Source organism: Protomyctophum parallelum (genome assembly GCF_964188405.1).
Source record: "Protomyctophum parallelum genome assembly, chromosome: 18".
In the NCBI taxonomy this organism is placed as follows: domain Eukaryota; kingdom Metazoa; phylum Chordata; class Actinopteri; order Myctophiformes; family Myctophidae; genus Protomyctophum; species Protomyctophum parallelum.
Window position 1 is genome coordinate 36210388 of NC_139716.1, and position 18288 is coordinate 36228675.

At 42.8% G+C, this 18288-nt stretch overlaps 2 protein-coding genes across 2 annotated transcripts; both read right to left on the reverse strand.

Annotated features, from left to right (window-relative positions):
- Window positions 1–2661: 2661 nt before the first annotated feature.
- On the reverse strand, window positions 2662–9298 carry LOC310875567 (uncharacterized protein). The gene is made up of 3 exons (XM_083788847.1): window positions 8993–9298; window positions 4979–5376; window positions 2662–4557 (listed from the first exon to the last, which is right to left on the reverse strand). The coding sequence occupies exons 2-3, from the start codon at window positions 5303–5305 to the stop codon at window positions 3784–3786; spliced, it is 1101 nt and encodes a 366-aa protein (XP_083644973.1). The 5' UTR covers window positions 5306–5376; window positions 8993–9298; the 3' UTR covers window positions 2662–3783.
- Window positions 9299–15250: 5952 nt separating this feature from the next.
- LOC310875844 (T-complex protein 1 subunit zeta-like) lies at window positions 15251–16846 on the reverse strand (the record flags this gene model as incomplete). The annotated part of the gene is made up of 1 exon (XM_083789243.1): window positions 15251–16846. The coding sequence occupies one exon, from the start codon at window positions 16844–16846 to the stop codon at window positions 15251–15253; it is 1596 nt and encodes a 531-aa protein (XP_083645369.1).
- Window positions 16847–18288: the final 1442 nt, after the last annotated feature.

Below are 18288 nucleotides of genomic sequence, written 5' to 3' on the forward strand. Positions count from 1 at the left end.
GGCTGACCAATGGGAGGAGGAGAGACTCCATCTACTTCAAGAAAAGGAAGCTTTGGCTGACCAATCGGGGCAGGAGAGACTCCATCTTATTGAAGAAAAGGAAGCTTTGGCTGACCAATGGGAGGAGGAGAGACTCCATCTTATTCAAGAAAGGGAAGCTTTGGCTGACCAATGGGAGCAGGAGAGACTCCATCTTATTCAAGAAAAGGAAGCATTGGCTGACCAATCAGAGCAGGAGAGACTCCATCTACTTCAAGAAAAGGAAGCTTTGGCTGACCAATCGGAGGAGGAGAGACTCCATCTTATTCAAGAAAAGGAAGCTTTGGCTGACCAATCGGAGCAGGAGAGACTCCATCTACTTCAAGAAAAGGAAGCTTTGGAAGACACAACATGGGAGGAGGAGAGACTCCAACTCGTAAAAGGAAAGGAACATATGGCAGAATGTTTTCTCTCTGCAGAGCAGAAGATCAAGCAGGAAGAGAGGAAGTTGTTGTCATCACATGCGCACAAACTCACGCTGGACCCCGCAACGGTAAACCCCTACCTTGCTCTGTCTGAGAGTGACAGAAAGGTGACACGTGTGGCAAACAACCAGTCTTATCCTTGTCACAGATTTGTCTATTTGCCGGAGGTTCGGTGTAGAGAGGGTCTGACTGGACGCTGCTACTGGGAGGTAGAGTGGAGCGGAGTGGTTTCTATATCGGTGACAAAGTCCTGGTATCTATTATGTAATGATGGTTCCCATGGGAACTTTTACAAAGTCAATCACAACGGGAATATGACTGAACTTCCCGTCTGTCCCTCTGGCTCCAACAGAGTAGGAGTGTATCTGGACATGCCCGCTGGCACTATGTCCTTCTACAGAGTTTCCCCTGCCACGTGGACACACCTCTACAATGTACAATCCACATTCTTGGAACCCTTCTACCCTGGGTTCAGGTGCTGGTCGTCTGACGCCTCAGTGTATTTGTGCGAGATAGAGGAAGTGGGATGATGTGTACAGATTGGAGAGTTCTTCCCCAGGAAAGAGCATCTCAGTCAGATTTCAAACTAAAGGCTAAATGTCCAGGAAGCTAGAACGCCCGATTACGGACCATCAGCTCCCGAGTCAACGAGAGAAGTGGTTCCCAACCTTTTTTGTCTTATGTAACCCTTGAGCTGTATTACCATACTGATAGTAACACCCTCAATGTTTTAAATTCTTGACTAAAAGAATGCCCTTCCCCCAGCTGTGACGTCATGTGTCACACATCATCATGATGAAGGGCACTGCTCACTTTACACAAGTGTGATTTATTTCAATTCTAACGATATTACAAACAGTAAAGTTGTGGTTGTCTTGATATAGTGGTGCATATATAGTGACTGCATGCTTCCTTGTCGATCATAGTTTCAGCCCAAACTATGCTATGGCTGCAGGGTGAATGAGATTTTGTACAAATTTCACCTTTTTGAAGGGTGCTATAGCCCCGGCGGCCAAGTCTAAGGAGTTCAATGTTTAGGGAACTTGATGTTGTTTAGGCACTTGCCCTAGCCTAGCCCCTTAGATAGCACTTTATGTAGACTTAGATAGTATTTTAGACAGACTTATAGCTTGTTACGTAGACAGCACTAGAATTGCATTTTATGTAGTCATAGCACTTTATAGTACACATGTATATTGTATATAATATTGTATAGTATAGTTGACATAGATACTACACTGTTACGTTCTTAGTTTATACATGATTCATGATAACTACTTTTTATATATGTGATGTATGCCATGCTTTTGTTTTTGCTTAATGTAAGTCGCTCTGGATCAAGAGTGTCTGTATTCTGAGGTGAACCTTCAGCGAAGATAGCGGATAATAATTTCAATGGAGCAAACACCAAACTGTCGAATCTACGTACATTGCTTTGTCATGAAATTAAAAGCCTTTTTGTTTTATACTGCATCATATCCCGATACAAAAATGACATTCCTATTATTTAGTGGCTTACTTTCCTCCTATAGGCCTACACAGGTTTAATGTTTGTCTTTAGTTCAAAGTTTGTTTGTAAACGCCATTGACAATGAAGGGAAACTTTATGTCATAATGTGCCTCATTACGTCAGATTGTCTCTTTATTGTTAATGGCGTTTAATGTTTGTGTTGGCACCGTTTGTTTAACATCACAAATCAACATGAGTTTAATATATTAGCGCCCCTCACTTCACACAGGTGTGATTTTTAGTTACTTTATATTACATTGTTAATGTGCATGCATAATTTCTATCTCCTTACATTGTTTGATTTCTCTGCTTTAGTGTCTGAAATTTGTCATTTATTCACGTGAATGCTCTTAATGTGATTGTTCAGGCTTCTGCTTTGAGCAGAGCTTTTGTCACAAACTGTGCAGCTACCCTGTACGGGTCTTCATGTGCTGCTTCAGTGCAACATTTAGAACAAAGCTTTTGCCACAATGGCAATATTTGTTCCTCAATGTTCATTCATTGATTCATTGTGTTTAAAGCTGAATGATCTTCCCTGGTCTCCTTCGGCTCATCAGCACAGAAATACTGTATTTATTTTATAACATTTAAAAAAAAACAAAAAAAAAAACGGTTCATTTCATAAAATAATTTATTGGTACAGTATATACTATTTACAAATGAACAACATTCCGGTGTAGTGTAAATATTGCAGGATAAGAAAAAGATATTATAATAATACATATTGTTCCCCCCTCTCAACCAAGCCATGTGTTATGTAAGGAGAAACACTATTTACTTCCACTTGGCACAGTTTACATTTCTCTTTACCTCCTCCTTTATCCTAGAGTCAAAATAGCTACAGTATGGCTTTCACACTGACAGAGAGCAATGACAAGTTATACTGTACCTGCAGGCAGTATGTTACGTCAATCAGACGTAGAGTAATGGTATAATTAACTTGTCCAAATTGTCTCCTGCTGCAAGACATGTGGCCATTATTTTTGGGGGTCCCCAGCCCAAAAGGTTGAGAACTCCAACTGTCAGTATACAATGTCAGTTAAATATATCATTTACTGTTGGGTGGAAACCTTGTATTCCCAAAACACAGAACAAACTGAACTAAAACTAGAACTTTCATAAATTGGCGATCTACAAGTTTGTAGATCAGCTATTTTCAATACCTTAACTCGATGTTTCCCAACCAATGGGTTCAGACCCACATTTGGGTCGCAGACCAATTTTTATGGGTCACAAGAAAATATTTAAATTGTTATTTTAAAAGATTTAAAAGAAAATCTCAATATTTAAAAACTCCTCAACAACAAATCTTTCATACATACGAAATTCCATAAATGTTATACTAAAAATGAGTGAAACTAGCAGATCTACAAGCTCGTTGTGAACTTGTAGATCGGCTATTTTCACTCGTTTGGGTCCTTAGGAGACAACACATTTCTCCTTTGGGTCTCAAGCTAAAACATTTGGGAACCCCTGTCATACCTTGGCACTCTTCTATAACAAAGAAGGGGCATCTCACACACACTAGCAAAACCCAGTCTTGATGTGTACTTGTCATGTTACAGGTTGACTTTACTGAAAACATCTTTTATCATTAATATGATCAATAAATGCCTCACCGTTAGAGAATATCAATGACAAGGCATTTTTGCCAAAACAGAACTTCTGCTCACTGTTTTTTTGTTTTGTTTTTCACTGCATCATTCTTTGTAAACCCTAGAAGTGGTTGTGAGTGAAAGATACGAGTAGATCAGCAGTTTTTGAAATACTCGCACCACACCAACCACGCCACGCTCAAAGTCAGTTAAATCACCTTTCTTCCCCGTTCTGATGCCCGTTTCCTTTAACTGCAGCGAATCCGTTCTCCACAACTTCATTTTTCACTGCCTGTTCGGTCTCACGCATGAGGTTCTGTAGTTTAAACTTAAACTCGGACAGATGGTCCGATGGCAGAGACCTCATGAAGTCCGCCACGTGAAGGACGTATCTGTCACATTCGTCCCGTTGTTCCAGCAGTCTTCCAATGACGGCAGTTCTTCTCTCCCGTCCGGCTTCCATAGTCGCCTCCCTTTCTGCCCTCCTTTGGTCGAGAGCAGCAAAAAGACTTTGGTAATTGAGGCCTTCTGGCTCTGAGGTCCTCTTCCGCTTCCTTGACCTTGGAACGGAACGATCGGCACTTGGACCACGACATGAAGGAGTGGAGGGACCAGGACACGAAGTAGTGGAAGGACCAGGACACAAAGTAGTGGAAGGACCAGGACATGAAGTAGTGGAAGGACCGGGACATGAAGCGGCGTCATCAGTTGGAGACGGAGATGGAGCTGGGAGTGGAGAAGGAACAGGACGAGAACTTGCAGCGGGAGTGGGTGTTGTTGGAGGTGGACGCAGAGGAGCAGTTGGGGGCGGATCAGGAATAGGGATCGATGGAGCTGGAGTCGGGACGGGAGACGGTGCTGGACACGGCGGGTCCATTGCGGGGTAGTCAAATTCATCCTCGTTCACCGCAGACAACTCCAGCTCTAGATCGGTGGACGGGGAGATGGGCTGGTAGCTTGGGGACGGCTGCTCTTGCTTCAAGACAAACTGTGTGTGGTGTGGGGGGGCAAAATAAAAACAAGAGTGTTTTAACAAAACCTCAAGATCCTAAAAGGATACTACTACACAACACAATCTTTTCATAATGTTTCTAACTAATCCACCCTCAGTGGTGATGTTTTTTTGTTAATAATAATTCTTGCCTGTATGTCTGTATGCACCCACAAGGTGGCAAAGGTGTTTCAAGCATTTAGCCAAGGATAGTGGTGTAATTTAACCGATGTAATTTTCCTGTCTACATGAATTTTTAGATATAGCTTGACATGGAGAAGCTATAAGAGAAGAGCTTGTAGATATTCTATTTTAGAAACAAAGAAAAGAAAACGTCCTTGACATGACATCTTATGAGAATAGTCTCAGGTTAACTTGGCGGTCTGTTAAACATGACCTAATAACAGAAACGGCTTACCTCGGCTTGGGAGATGGTCATTTTCATTGATGGTTTGGGTTTGATGTGACAATCGAGCCACCGGAGCACTGTGTACAGCACTGGAACCCTGTTCCTGCCACCTGGACGTCGTCTCCAGGTCATCATCCTCCGACGCGCCTTGGTGAATTTGTCTCGTAGGTTTTGCCACCTTTTCCTGCAATACGTTGCGTCGGCGGAAAGAGTGTCCGCGATCTCCGTCCACGAACTGTTTACCGCCCGGCTGTCTTTGTGGTCCCTCAGGGAGCTATTGTAGAGGTGTTTGTACTTCCTGACCTCCTCGGATAATGCCACTTCAAACACGTCCATCGCGCTCAGCTTTGTTCTTCGTTCCGTTTGTTCTCTGCTGCCGTTTCGCAGCGTCTGCACTGGTAGGAAAGCTGTGGGGAAGAATGCGTAAACAAAAATAAATATAACACGGCCAACCCAACGCCTGACCAATCGCACTGTGTGAACTAGTACGGACAGTAGTGTTGATTTTGTCATCCCCATCAGAGGTGTAATCACCTGTACAACAAAAGTAGTAATTTAGTTACTTACACGCCCGTGTGGCAAGGCATATGTGGGTATGACTACCCGTTAACTTAAAGCCTTGTATAGCAGAGCACCACAGCACCATTAGGTGCAAGAACATGAATTATCCTGTTGCCGCACATTTTGGGGAATCCAATCACTCTGTCTCTTCCCTTCAGTATATTTGTATACTGAAGTAGTATACAAATTTAATTTAGTTTTAGTCATATGAAATGTTTTATTGTTAGTCTAGTTTTAGTTGACTATATATCGTAAAATTTTAGTCGACCAAATCTACAGATGATTTTGTCGACTAAAATGTGTTTTGGCGGGCCTTGATGCCGTCATAATGCCTGATTTTACACTTTACATCTACAAGCTCGCAAACAAAATGACTCTCTCCATTAGTCCCTCCCTATAACATTTTAGTCTAGTTTTGTTGACGAAATTGTCACCATAGCCTAGTTTTCTTTAGATTGTATTTAGTTTTCGTCAGTGAAAAAAATAGTCGACAAACATTTTTCGTCATAGTTTTAGTCGACGAAATCAACACTGATGGACAGTCAGGTGTGCAGGAGCATCGGAAGAAACTTCTGAGACCGACCGCCCATCTGAAGTTCTTCTTGACCTCATTTTGTAGTTAATAACCTACCCGGTCCGAACAAAGTTCTGACCTTGGATGGCGCATGTAGGCCTCGTGTAGGATCTACCAGCAAAACATTGTGAGCTTGTATATCTGCAATTTTTGCTATTAGGCTATATATATTTTTTTCATCAATAGTTTTTTCATCAATAATTTGTTCTTCAGGCGTCTTTGACCGAAATGTTGCCTCAATAAAGTTCGTATTGCAAGTGCAGACGGTGTGCAGGTCTTTGTGCACTTTGTGTGCATTTTTTCGGAGTACATTGAGCCCTGCATAAGACATTGTTGCCTATCAATAATTTCATCATATTATAATTGATTAGCTCAATTAAGTCTTACAACCCCTACACTCAGTCGGTGTCCATAGTGAGCTACATATCGTTGCTGTCCGGAAGACACCACCTAACTCCATTTTTTGATTTTTTTGTATTTTTATTTTGTCATAAATCGATGCTATTGAAGTGAACACCCTTAACGTATGTGTGTTGGTTAAAACATATATTCAACTAATGAAAAGTATTAAAAAAGCACAAAAACCTTCTAACTAAGTCAACTTGAGCTGGATGTTTTGTTATTCTTTATTTTTCCTGAAAAATGAACATTTTGGAGTTAGGTGGTTTCTTCCAGACAGCAGAGATATGCATACGCACCAGGATTGAGCTCATCAACATCTTCGAGCTCATCTTCGTGTTGCACTGGCTCCAGCTCCTCTTCCACACACTCCATGACAAAAGCTGTCTCCATAATGCTGCTCTCGCACACACACACACACGCGCGCGCGCGCACACACACACACACACACACACACACACACACACAATAAGCTGTATAGCCTGCTGACATTTATTTATCTATCTATGCTAGTATGTATATTACGGCCATAGGTCGGAGGTTAATATGAAAATCTGCATTGCCCGTCAGTCATGCCTCCATGGTATCACGGCTCATGACACGTCATGACACGACCACCATATTATGGCCCTCTCCATGTAGCAAGATCACGACACTGACCTCATCAAACCCTGCATAGCCATACATGGAGAAGACTGGATCACCTAGATCTGCATATATGGAGCCGGCCAGCAACTCTACATTTGACCTCAAACCCTTAGATCTCCAAATATGGAGCTGACCTGTTCTGACATTCCATATTATGTTGATCTGACATCAAAACCTGTACACTCAAGACACGCTCCATATATGGCCAGACCTCATCAAACCCTGTACACTCAATAGTCAAGACACTGCCCCTGCTGCCACCCTTAGATCTCCATATGCAGCTGACCTGTTCTGACATTCCATATGTTGATCTGACCTCATCAAACCCTGTACACTCAAGACATGCTCCATATATGGCCAGTACAGAATTCATACATGCAGAATTCAATCATATGTTGATCTGACCCCCCCATGCCAAAGCGCCAGCGCTCGCCCAGCACTCTGCCGTCACCCAGGCGGACGCGTGCACGCAATCTCCGTTTGCTGCTGCTGGAGCTTTTACCATTATGTAATGTATTGTAAGTCTTACTGTTGAATTGAAAAAATCAGTTTTCTGCCGTATTGTTATCAAGCTGCACTCTGGAGTCTCTCACGGAAGGGCTCGCTCCACTGGTCACCATTGTAGATGTTCCCAGCTAAATTATTGATAGTTAGGAACTACTAACTAGTCTTGTGTGGCCAGACTGTTGCCTCCCACAATTTGGGGCTCCAGACTCTAGCATTCGGAGCTCATGGAATAGTTGTCTGCCTACGTGAGACTAGTTAGGAACCAAATGGGACCCTTTCAAATTGCTGAGAAAGTACAAATTGAATCAAATGGGACAATATACAGTTGGTTCCATTTGTACACACTCAAGAGTTATTGGGATCCATACCAGAACTTGGGGTCCTTGAAATAAAACAAAGTTGCATTTAGCGTCCCATGCATTGTGGCATCATGACCACAGAGTGTGTTGAAACATAAAATCACACCCGTGTGAACTGAGTGGTGCAACTCCCCCCCTCCTCCCTCTCTCTCTCTCTCTCTCTCTCTCTAGCTGGCAACAGAGCAGCACTATCTCTCTCTCTGTTTCTGGCACCCCCTACTGGTACTAATTAGTCATATACTGGTGCTCAGATACACAGATACGGACATTGCTGGTTTGCTGGTTGTAGGAGTGGTTGCACCGCTCAAAGATATGAATCATTGTCATCACCCACGGCCAGTGTTGCCAAGTCTGCTTATTATAAGCAATGCTTGTTATATAATTAATATATTATATAATAAATATAATATAAATATAATTGGAAGTTTGGGGCTTGTTTCTATAATGTAAATGTTTATTTTATCCAATATATATTGATGATCATGGCATGGCCCTATAGTCACTTATTTTGGGCTTGTTGTAGTACACCTGGTGATTATTCCTCTCGCTAAATCTGGCAACACTGCCCATGGTATCATGTAGGACAGACAGACCATTATTCTAAAGCCCCCTCAGGTAAAAAATTACTATAGGCCTATATCTTTTTATATTTAACTATTTTCAGCAATGGGATACGTTTACTGGTGGCTGGTGGGGTAGATGTTGTTGAGCTGGTCAAAGTCAAAAAGATGTGGGCACTGGGCACCCTGTAGGTGGTTTACAGAGACACAGAAACATCCAGCAGGGCATTCATGTCGCATTCCGTTTTCTGTGACTTTCTGTCTCATCTTTTAGACGTCCTACTCTAGTTTGGGTTATGTTATGTGTGGTGCAACCGTGCAACAGTGTAGATTATTATGTACTGTGTGAAATGAAATGTACAATGCGTAATACGTAATACCACTGTCCACTGGCAGTGTGTTTTATTTAACCAACCTGCTGTAAGTCGTTTGAATGATGTGTGGATTCAGTTTGTTGTGTTTGTAGCCCGTCTAGCTCTCTGGAACAGGTTGCATCGCTCCGCAGCCGCCGGGTGGCGCTCGCTGTCTGACAAAGACAAACACTGACCAAGCTTCAGCTGTATTTTCCCCAAAAAAACACATATTCTCTCTGATCCGACGCCAATTATTAATTTACCGACGACTTAAGAGACTCGATCTTACACATTTTAAGTGATTTATTAGTATCATTCTAGATGTTTCACTTGTACAGCCTACAGGTATTCACTTGTATTCCTCAGTCTTCATCAGAATAGAATGGACCAGAATGTAAACAAAACACAACCATCAGTAGAGTTCCGGGTCAGCGTGTTTCGCGCATGCTCAACAGAGAATCCATTCTAGGCATGGTTGTGAAATGTTGCCTATCGCCACCTGTGTGTGTGGTTCCCAGTTCAGTTTAGTTTTCATCCGAGGTGGAAAGCCTGCTGACGCGAGGTTACAGGTTTAGTGGTTTCATTTAAAAAATAATATATATTCTCTATGTGAACTGTAACTATTTGATGTTTCAATTGGATGAAGTATGGATTGGAGATGAAGTATTGAATGTATAGTAGGTTTCAATATAGGTTTGGAATGACTTTCCCCCCTCTTTCTTTCTTTCTTTCTTTCTTTCTTTCTTTCTTTCTTTCTTTCTTTCTTTCTTTCTTTCTTTCTTTCTTTCTTTCTTTCTTTCTTTCTTTTAATTTAAAGTTACATAGTGGCACTTTAATATACCCATCAGTACCTACAGTCATTAAAATGATCTCTAACTATCTATCCAATTGATTCTGCATAATGCTATACAAGCTACTTTTAATATGTGTATTGTTACACTGTGCTATTTCTACTTTTACTAACCAGTAAGACGCCTGAGGGCGAGAAGCGACCGTGCCGTGCACGCATCCGCCTGGGTGACAGCAGACTGCTGGGCGAGCGCTGGCACTTTGGAATGGGGTTTCAGATCAACATATCTGCCTGGGTGACAGCAGACTGCTGGGCGAGCATGCAGGGCATGAGGGGTAAGATCTTAATTTTCGGGCCTGTTAAGAACTCTAGTTTGCACGGCCGGCTGCAGGGCACAGGCACGGCTGCACTAATAACTTTGGGGCAGGCCTGTCTAGAGTTTAAATGGACATCTTTTTTTGCGACCATAGGTCGCAGTTTACTATGAAAACCTCACACCTCCATATATGGTCACACTATAGAGTGTCGCAGTCCCATCCCCTTTCAGAACGACGAGTGGCCCAGGAAATGAATCCCAATGCATTTTGCCCATAGGCTTTTCTTAAAGTATTTATTTAAAGACGGTTACGACACTATGTTTTGAGCCAAACAAAACAAATAGTGTTGTCTCCTGTCTTTATTTTCTTCTTTCTAATGATTTGATCGGCCCAAAATATTGTGTTCATTGTCATGATTTGTCACGATCCGAGTTGGCTTTGTCCGCGGCGTAACCGTCTTTAAATAAATACTTTAAGAAAAGCCTATGGGCAAAATGCATCGGGATTCATTTCCTGGGCCACTCGTCGTTCTGAAAGGGGGTGGGACTGCGACGTTCTATATACGGCACTATATATGGCCGTCTCCATATATGAAGATCACGACACTGACTTCATCAAACCCTGGATAGCCATACTGTACATGGAGAAGACTGGATCATCACCTAGATATGCATATCTACATCTCACCTCAAACCCTTAGATCTCCATATATGGAGCTGACCTGTTCTGACATTCCATATGTTGATCTTAACCCCATCCATCCTTCCTCTTCGATGTCTCCCTTTTGACTGATACCTGTCCATTTAAACTCTAGACGGGCCCGCCCCCTTGTGCAGCCGTGCCCGGCAGCATCAAACCTCATCAAACCCTGTACACTCAATACACTTCCCCCGCTGCCATCCTTAGATCTCCATATATGGAGCTAACCTGTTCTGACAATCCATTTGTTGATCTGACCTCATCAAACCCCTCTACACTTAAAACACACTCCATATATGGCCAATACAAAATTCATTCCATATGTTGATCTGACCCCCCCCATGCCAAAACGCCAGCGCTCGCCCAGCAATCTGCGGTCAATTTATGAAACAATGCAATAATGTGAAAAATCTGCCTGGTGTTAAACTAAATCCTTTTAACATTTACTTTTCCCAATTGACACCATAACCGACAGTGCTGTCCAGATAGAGACCCATATACTGTATAACTGTCTACACAAAATATAAAATGTGAAGCAGTTGTGGTATCGCTGTGGTGAGCCTGAATCAGCTTGAAACACAAACCTACACCAAAAATGTCACACCCATAGTAAGTTTGAATGAATATGTGAATAAGTTCAGTGGAGGCTGAATGACTAGCAAATGTTCTGTTTGACCAGACTATTTTACCAGACTACCAATATTTGATTGTAGCTATTCAGTGGTTCTAAATTCCTGGAACACTAATCTGTAGTGCTACTGCCTAAGCCTCACTAACCTGTAATGTAATTGTGTCCAATCGGTATGGTAGAGTATGTTAATACAATATAAGTTATGTGGTTGTTGTATTTTATTAAATCCGGGGTAGAAGAAAAAAGTTACATAGTGCTGCTTTAAACATGTAGGCCTAAGGCTTATATTATATTATTATTATTCTACAGGTGAATTCAACTGTAATCATTTGATGTTCCAGGTCTAAATTTGGTCTGAAATACTTTACCCTCACACTAGTTTATATTTCAGTTGCTTCACATTTAAGTGGTTAAATGTACACTGAAATACAACATAGCATACGGTATAAATTGAAGTTAAATATTTATTTTTGAACATTTATTCTATTCAAATGTTTGATAATCTGGTGTGACTACAAATGAAAAATAGCCAGTAGGTGGCAGTGTTGGCTCAATAACCGGACAGTAGGTAGCAGTGAAGGAACACATGAGCTGAATTAATAGATGTAGATACAAGTACAAGTATGGTAAGTACCTTGATATTGTACTTGAGTACTGTACTTACTTTCCACCACAGGTCTTTGCCTTTAGCTACTTGACATATCTGGGTCAACCACATGAACCCTATAACTTCCCTGTTCTGGACATGTCATAATAGTCGAACGAACACAAGGCGAAAATAGCAAGCTCACAATGCTGTTTCCATGCCTGGCTACCATTAGACTGTTGAACAAGGCCTCAACCCCCACACGGTAACTCTGTCATTTCTCAGCCGTTTCAGACGCAGGGCGGCTCGCCGGAAAGCAGGCCGGCACACTGGCCACGATCCTGTGAGTCTGGAACTTCTGGGAACCCCAACACGGAATTGCACAACTCACTTTGTTCACACGGGTGTGACTTTTTATAAATTGAGTACACGTCGAGGACCCCAATGGAAACAAGCCAATGGGCTTACTTGGATTCATCCTTTTCACAGACTACTGTACTTCCGTGTGTCTGTCTGCCCATGCAAACTGTTAATAATGTATTCAATAGATAGATAGATAGATAGAATACTTTATTGGCAGTTTAAGAAATTACAGTGTCATAATCTTTTTTTAAACGCCAACATGGACTATACACAAAAAAGCAGAAGCTTGTTTCCATTATGGTCCATTGATTTGGTTCAATCAATCACTTTCCAACGACAACATAGCAGCATGCTATAGGATACTACATCGGACTATAGTGAGTGTACGTGTGACTCACTTGCAGGTAAAAATAAATAAATAAAAATAGCACTCCAGCAACTGCCAACATTTATGCATTATGATGCACGGTCTTCCTGCTGGTGCCCAGTGCCCGCACTCTTCTCCCCCCAAAGTGCTCACTGACTCTTCGTTATGATTCTGCATAGGCTAATGCTAAATACTTTTGAAATGTAGAATGCAGAACTTTAACTTAAGTACTGTGTTATTGCTACTTTTACTTAAGGTTCAAGATTCAAGGTTGTACTTTATTGTGTACATGCAGGTACATTTTTGGCTTCCTTTAGACAATGCAGCAGCGTAGATAACGACAACAATGTAAGTGGGGTAATCTTAAAGATTACTTCATCCAACGGTCAGAAAACTGTTACTGGGCCAATAACGAAAGTAAACTCTTCAAGAGGTGGGTGGGGAGCCAGGCAGGAAGTGCTGTAATCTGTTCCACCAATCCTCACTCACACAATGCCTACCCGGTTACCCAACATGCATTTGTGCATTACTAACTTTTTTGTATTTTCTTACTTTTTTTAATTATCAAATGCTGTTTCCTCAACAATGCAATAATGTGGAAAATCTTGCCTGGATTTACACAAAATCCTTTTCACATTTAGTTTTCCCAATTGACACCATGACCGACAGTACTGTCCAGATAGAGACCCATAAATATCTGTTTCTGCAGGCTTACAGTTGTGTAGTTCTGTATGGTGGTTTAGCCGGACCAGAGGCTGTATAGCTCAGGCTGTATGGCCGAGGCTTCGGAAGGGCAACCAGGCACAGCTGCACAACCACATCAAAAAAGGTGTGCATAGTAAGCTTGTATTAGTACGGAGGTGATTCAGCGGAAGCTGGATGTCCCTGATACGAGTGCAAGCTTACTGTGTGTGCTTTTTTTTTCTTAATATATTTTTTATCCCACGATTTTGTAACCCATTTTTCACCCCTGTGTCAATTGACAATTTACTAGATTATAATCTTTATTATTTCTTATAGCACCTTTTCATACATAAAGTGAAACTAAAAGTGCTTTGCACCCAAAATTAAAAAAGGCCTACAAAAACAATAGCCTAAGAATAAATTATGAAAGAATTGCTATCATTTGCTCAGACACATGTCAATTCTTTGTGTAAACTTTGTGTAGGTCAGGAATAGCCGATTTGCTCGTCCACATATGACGTATATTCTCCATTCATTGTGTAAGATGGAAATCTACACTAATAGCTGAATATATGCCCGTCAAAAAGGAAGAATAAACAACAGCATAAAAACATAATTAACGAATTACTTTATTTATGTATAATTCAATTTTTCTGGCAACTGTCCCTGCCATGTTTTTTTCACAAATCCCATTCATTGATGTTTCAGAAAATGTTTATATTGAGAGTTCTAAACCTGGAACAAATCCACGCTCCTGATTAATCCTCCTATTGTATTCTATTCATTCTATTCTATTCATACCATAAAACAACTGATTATTTTCATGAGAATATTTGGAAAATTATTTTATGTTATGTTATGTTTATTAAAGTAAGTATGGCATAGTGTGACTGGTAGTTATTTTTAGTGACAATTGAGTACCTTTTCTACACTGGACTAGCAGTCCAGTGTAGAAACATCATAGCTGATAATACAATAAAATAAAATGCCATATGAATAAAAGGAATTGTTTATTTGGGTTTTTTTTACTTCCGGAAACTCACTTTTGAGTTCATATCTGATGAGGACAATCACAAGGTAGTGTGTGTCAAAATAATGTGATCACTTTGGAAATGAATCTGTGAGTTTGACACTCTCAGAGTTAAGGGGGTCCTTGCAAAAATAAAACATTTGAGAACCACTAGTAATAGTCAGACTCGTAATATATGCCATAGTGTGACAAATGTATTGTATTGTATTGTATGTACAAAAGTGTCATACATATTCTGAAGAAAACCTGGAGTCTTGAGAACTTTTCATTCAATGATTGGGTCTTGTGAACAAATAAGAACATTATAATGGTGTGTAAAAAAAAAAGACACTATGGCTCGTTCCCCCCACGTGTTCCTTTTAAAAACAGTTTTATTTTCTTGTTATATTGTTAGATATGTGTTCTGTGCTTGAGGTTTTTTTTGTCAGAATAAAATATACAAACAAACAAAAAAGGGAACGGAGTGGCTCCCTGGTTTGAGGCCTAGGGGCCACCCACAGATTTGTGTGTGGCAACGTGCCGGATACGCTGGGGGAGAAGGGGAGGCACGGGTAAGGAGGAAGGGGGGCAGGCCACGACACAGCGGATGCGTGAAAACCATGTGACCTCTATAGTTGTCGCTCGCCCATGTGAGTGGCCTCTACACTTTCTTGGTCAGAGGTCCCGAGAGTACACTTGAATGGAATGAGCAGGCCATTCGGTGGTCTCGGTTTTGGCGAGTATCTGTTTTATTTTTTTGTGTGGCTTGCCGACACCTTAATCATTAAGTTAATTGATATAGGGCAAGTCCTTCAGCAATAAGTTCCAAGAATATTTTTTTTGGTTCACGACCGTTAACTTTCGAGAACGACCGTTAACCTCTGAGAGACGACATTCCGGCTCTCATGATCTCATCCACTAGCAGGATATTGGTAGCGATTACAGTGCATGAATGGAGGAGCTGTCTCTTGACGTTATAGTTGTCCCACACGCCTGCCTCCCCTGAGACCATAGGCTCGCCTGTGTCGAGGTCGACCCCCACCAGCTGCCCCGACTCTTTGTGCTCAATCTGCAGCTTGACCAGAGTCTCCATCGGGTCGTAGCCTGCGTTCTGGGCCAGCACCTTGGGAATGATCAGGAGAGCTTCGGCGAAGGCTTGGACGCCAAGCTGGGCCCTGCCCTTCACCTTGGGCTTGTAAGCGACCAAAGCGTCCGCTACTGCCACCTCGAACGCCCCCGCTCCCGACACTACACTACCATCTTCGATGGCGTTCTTGACCGCCCGCAGGCCGTCCCTGACAGCGTCTTTGATCTGCGTGAGGGTGTGCGTGTCGGGTCCCTTTACCAGCAGTGTCACAGAGCGAGGGTTCCTGCAATTCTCGAGGAACGTGTACTTCTCCTCTCCCAGTGTTTGTTCGTACACCAGCCCAGCGTATCCCAGGCAGTCTGGGGACAGGTCATCCAAAGAGTTCATAGGATGGCCACCACAAGCCAAGGTGAGACGCTCCATGTTCCTCCTCTTGGCCCTGCGCAGAGCAACGATGCCTTCCTTAGCGAGCGTGTCCAGGGAGTTTGGGTCGATACCCTTCTGGTTGATGACGACAAAGCCCTTGTCCCCATCGGGACAGACGCCGTTCTTCAGGGCGACAATCTTCTGCACGCGGTCTTGGATAAACCTCTTCTCGGCGGCCACCAGCTTCTCCCTCTCGACTGCGCTGTTGTAGAAGAACCCGGAGTTGACCTCCGTCTTCTCGTACTCCAGGGAGACATTGCAGGTCAGTATGTAGGCGTCCTCCACCCTCTTCTTCATGTTCGGGTGCCTGGCGCCGTGGTCCAAGACCAGACCTCTGACCAGCTGCGTGTCGTTGTCCGTCTTGTGCCTCATGTCCGCAATCTCCACCATGAACAGGTCGATGGGCTCGTTGGGTTTGGTGATGGCCAGCACAGCGTCTACAACAGCTTCTGTGAGGAGATCTGCCAGCTCTGCGTGGACCTTGGTTCTAAGGGAGGTGCGTGCTACGTTGATGAGGGTCTCCCTGTCCATTTCCTTGGTCACCTTCAGCTCCTCCAGGAGGGCAAGGGCCTTCTCTTTCGCGGCCTCAAAGCCCTCAGCGATGATCCTGGGATGGAGGCCCTCCGACACAAACACGTCGGCCTGCTTCAGGAGTTCGCCGATGAGGAGAACGGTGGAGGTGGTCCCGTCTCCCGCCACGTCATCCTGCGCCGTGGCCACTTTGGCGATGAGCGACGCAGTGGGATGCTTGATCTGCATCTCTTGCAACAGGACGTTGCCGTCTTTGGTCAACTTTATGTCCCCGGAGCCTGACACGAGCATCTTCAAGGTCCCTTTGGGTCCCAGGTTACTTCTCAACACGTCCTGAAGTCCACGGGCAGCGCTGATGTTCACGGCCAGCGCGTCTCGTGCCCTGGCCACCTCGGCCTTTGGGTTCAGAGCTTTTACGGCAGTCATATTAGATAATTAACTGACCACTATTCAATATTGGTTGGGTAACAGGTAACGTAGTATGTATGTAAGTTGAAAGTACTATACTGTGTAGTCGGTTGGCTTTTTTATGTACATATGCTCGGAGGTATATATACTGATGTTGATGGTGACGTAATTAAGATATATCAATGCCGGGGTATAACTGGCTTTCGATGGTGACGTAATAAAGTTTCAGATTAATTGCGTCACCATCGACAGCCAGTTATAACCGACATTGAAACATATCTTTACGTCACCATCGACATCAGTATATATCCGAGCATACACGTGCATACACGCACAATACTTGCATGCTCTGCTTGCACAAGTAACTAGAGGTGCATGTGGGGCCTCTACAGCGGCACCCGTTGGGCACTGGCCTTCTTGGAATGATGCAAGTTGGAAATGAATGCCCCACCCAGATATTACGTCTGTCCCTTTTATGCCCAACGTCATAATGATGTCAGATTTCTGTATGTGTCTCTCTGTACCCCTTTATTCCTATTGAGTTCTGTGTCAGCCATGCCCAAATATGGAGTGTTGGGATGTCAGAACAGGCCAGCTTATGGAGGTCTGTGGCAGGCATGCCCAAATATGGAGTGCTGTGAGGTCAGAACAGGCCAGCTCCATATATGGACCATGGGCAGGGGCCCGGTCCAGAGCCCGGGCAGAGGCCTTTTTGGGGCGGTTCTGGACAACCGTGGGTCCAACCGACTCAACACCGGGCACTGCACTCCCTGTGGTGGTGTGGAGCGTGTGTGTCGAATTTGAAGTCCGTGGGGCTAACGGTTCTCGAGTTACGTGGATTACAGATGTACAGACATAGGCCTACACACTAGTCATCCAGAGTTGAAATATGTTGTTCACAAGATAGAGAAACACTACCCCCCCACAGAGGCAGTAATTCACACAACTTAAAAATCCCTGGACTCATTTTTAACAATTTTTAACCTTTGACCTTCAACCCTGAAAAAAAGTAAGTAAATGCCTGTAATATATTTATTATTGTGAAATGTAAATTATTCATGTATTGTAATAATTATTATAAATGTGCATGAAATTTGCATGAAACTTTTTTTTTTTTTACATATTTTCCTCTGCTAAGTAGTAGTAGTACAAAGTAGTAGTAAGGTTAAAGGTTGTAATCTCTTTTTTTAAAGTAGAAATATATGAAGGGTTGATCGATTTTCATAACAGCATGATGCCAAATGACCACAGAGAGAGGGACACATGAAAATTTGAAGCGGAGTACTTTTTTATATCCCCAGAGGGAAATTCAATTTGTTCCATTCAAGGGTATTGATTGATTGATTGAAATATTTATTAACAGTTTGTAGAATTTACAGTACATTTTAAGCACAAACTCAATACAAAGACTGTCAACTGTGAGTGGACGACCCAATTAAGCATTACACTTGTTTACAACA

Excerpts from the sequence above, each read along its gene's own strand:
- LOC310875567 (XM_083788847.1), bottom strand. The coding sequence starts at position 5,305 with ATGGACGTGTTTGAAGTGGCATTATCCGAGGAGGTCAGGAAGTACAAA. Across the intron at positions 4,558-4,978 it reads TGACCATCTCCCAAGCCGAG|TTTGTCTTGAAGCAAGAGCA; the intron begins GTAAGCCGTTTC and ends CACCACACACAG.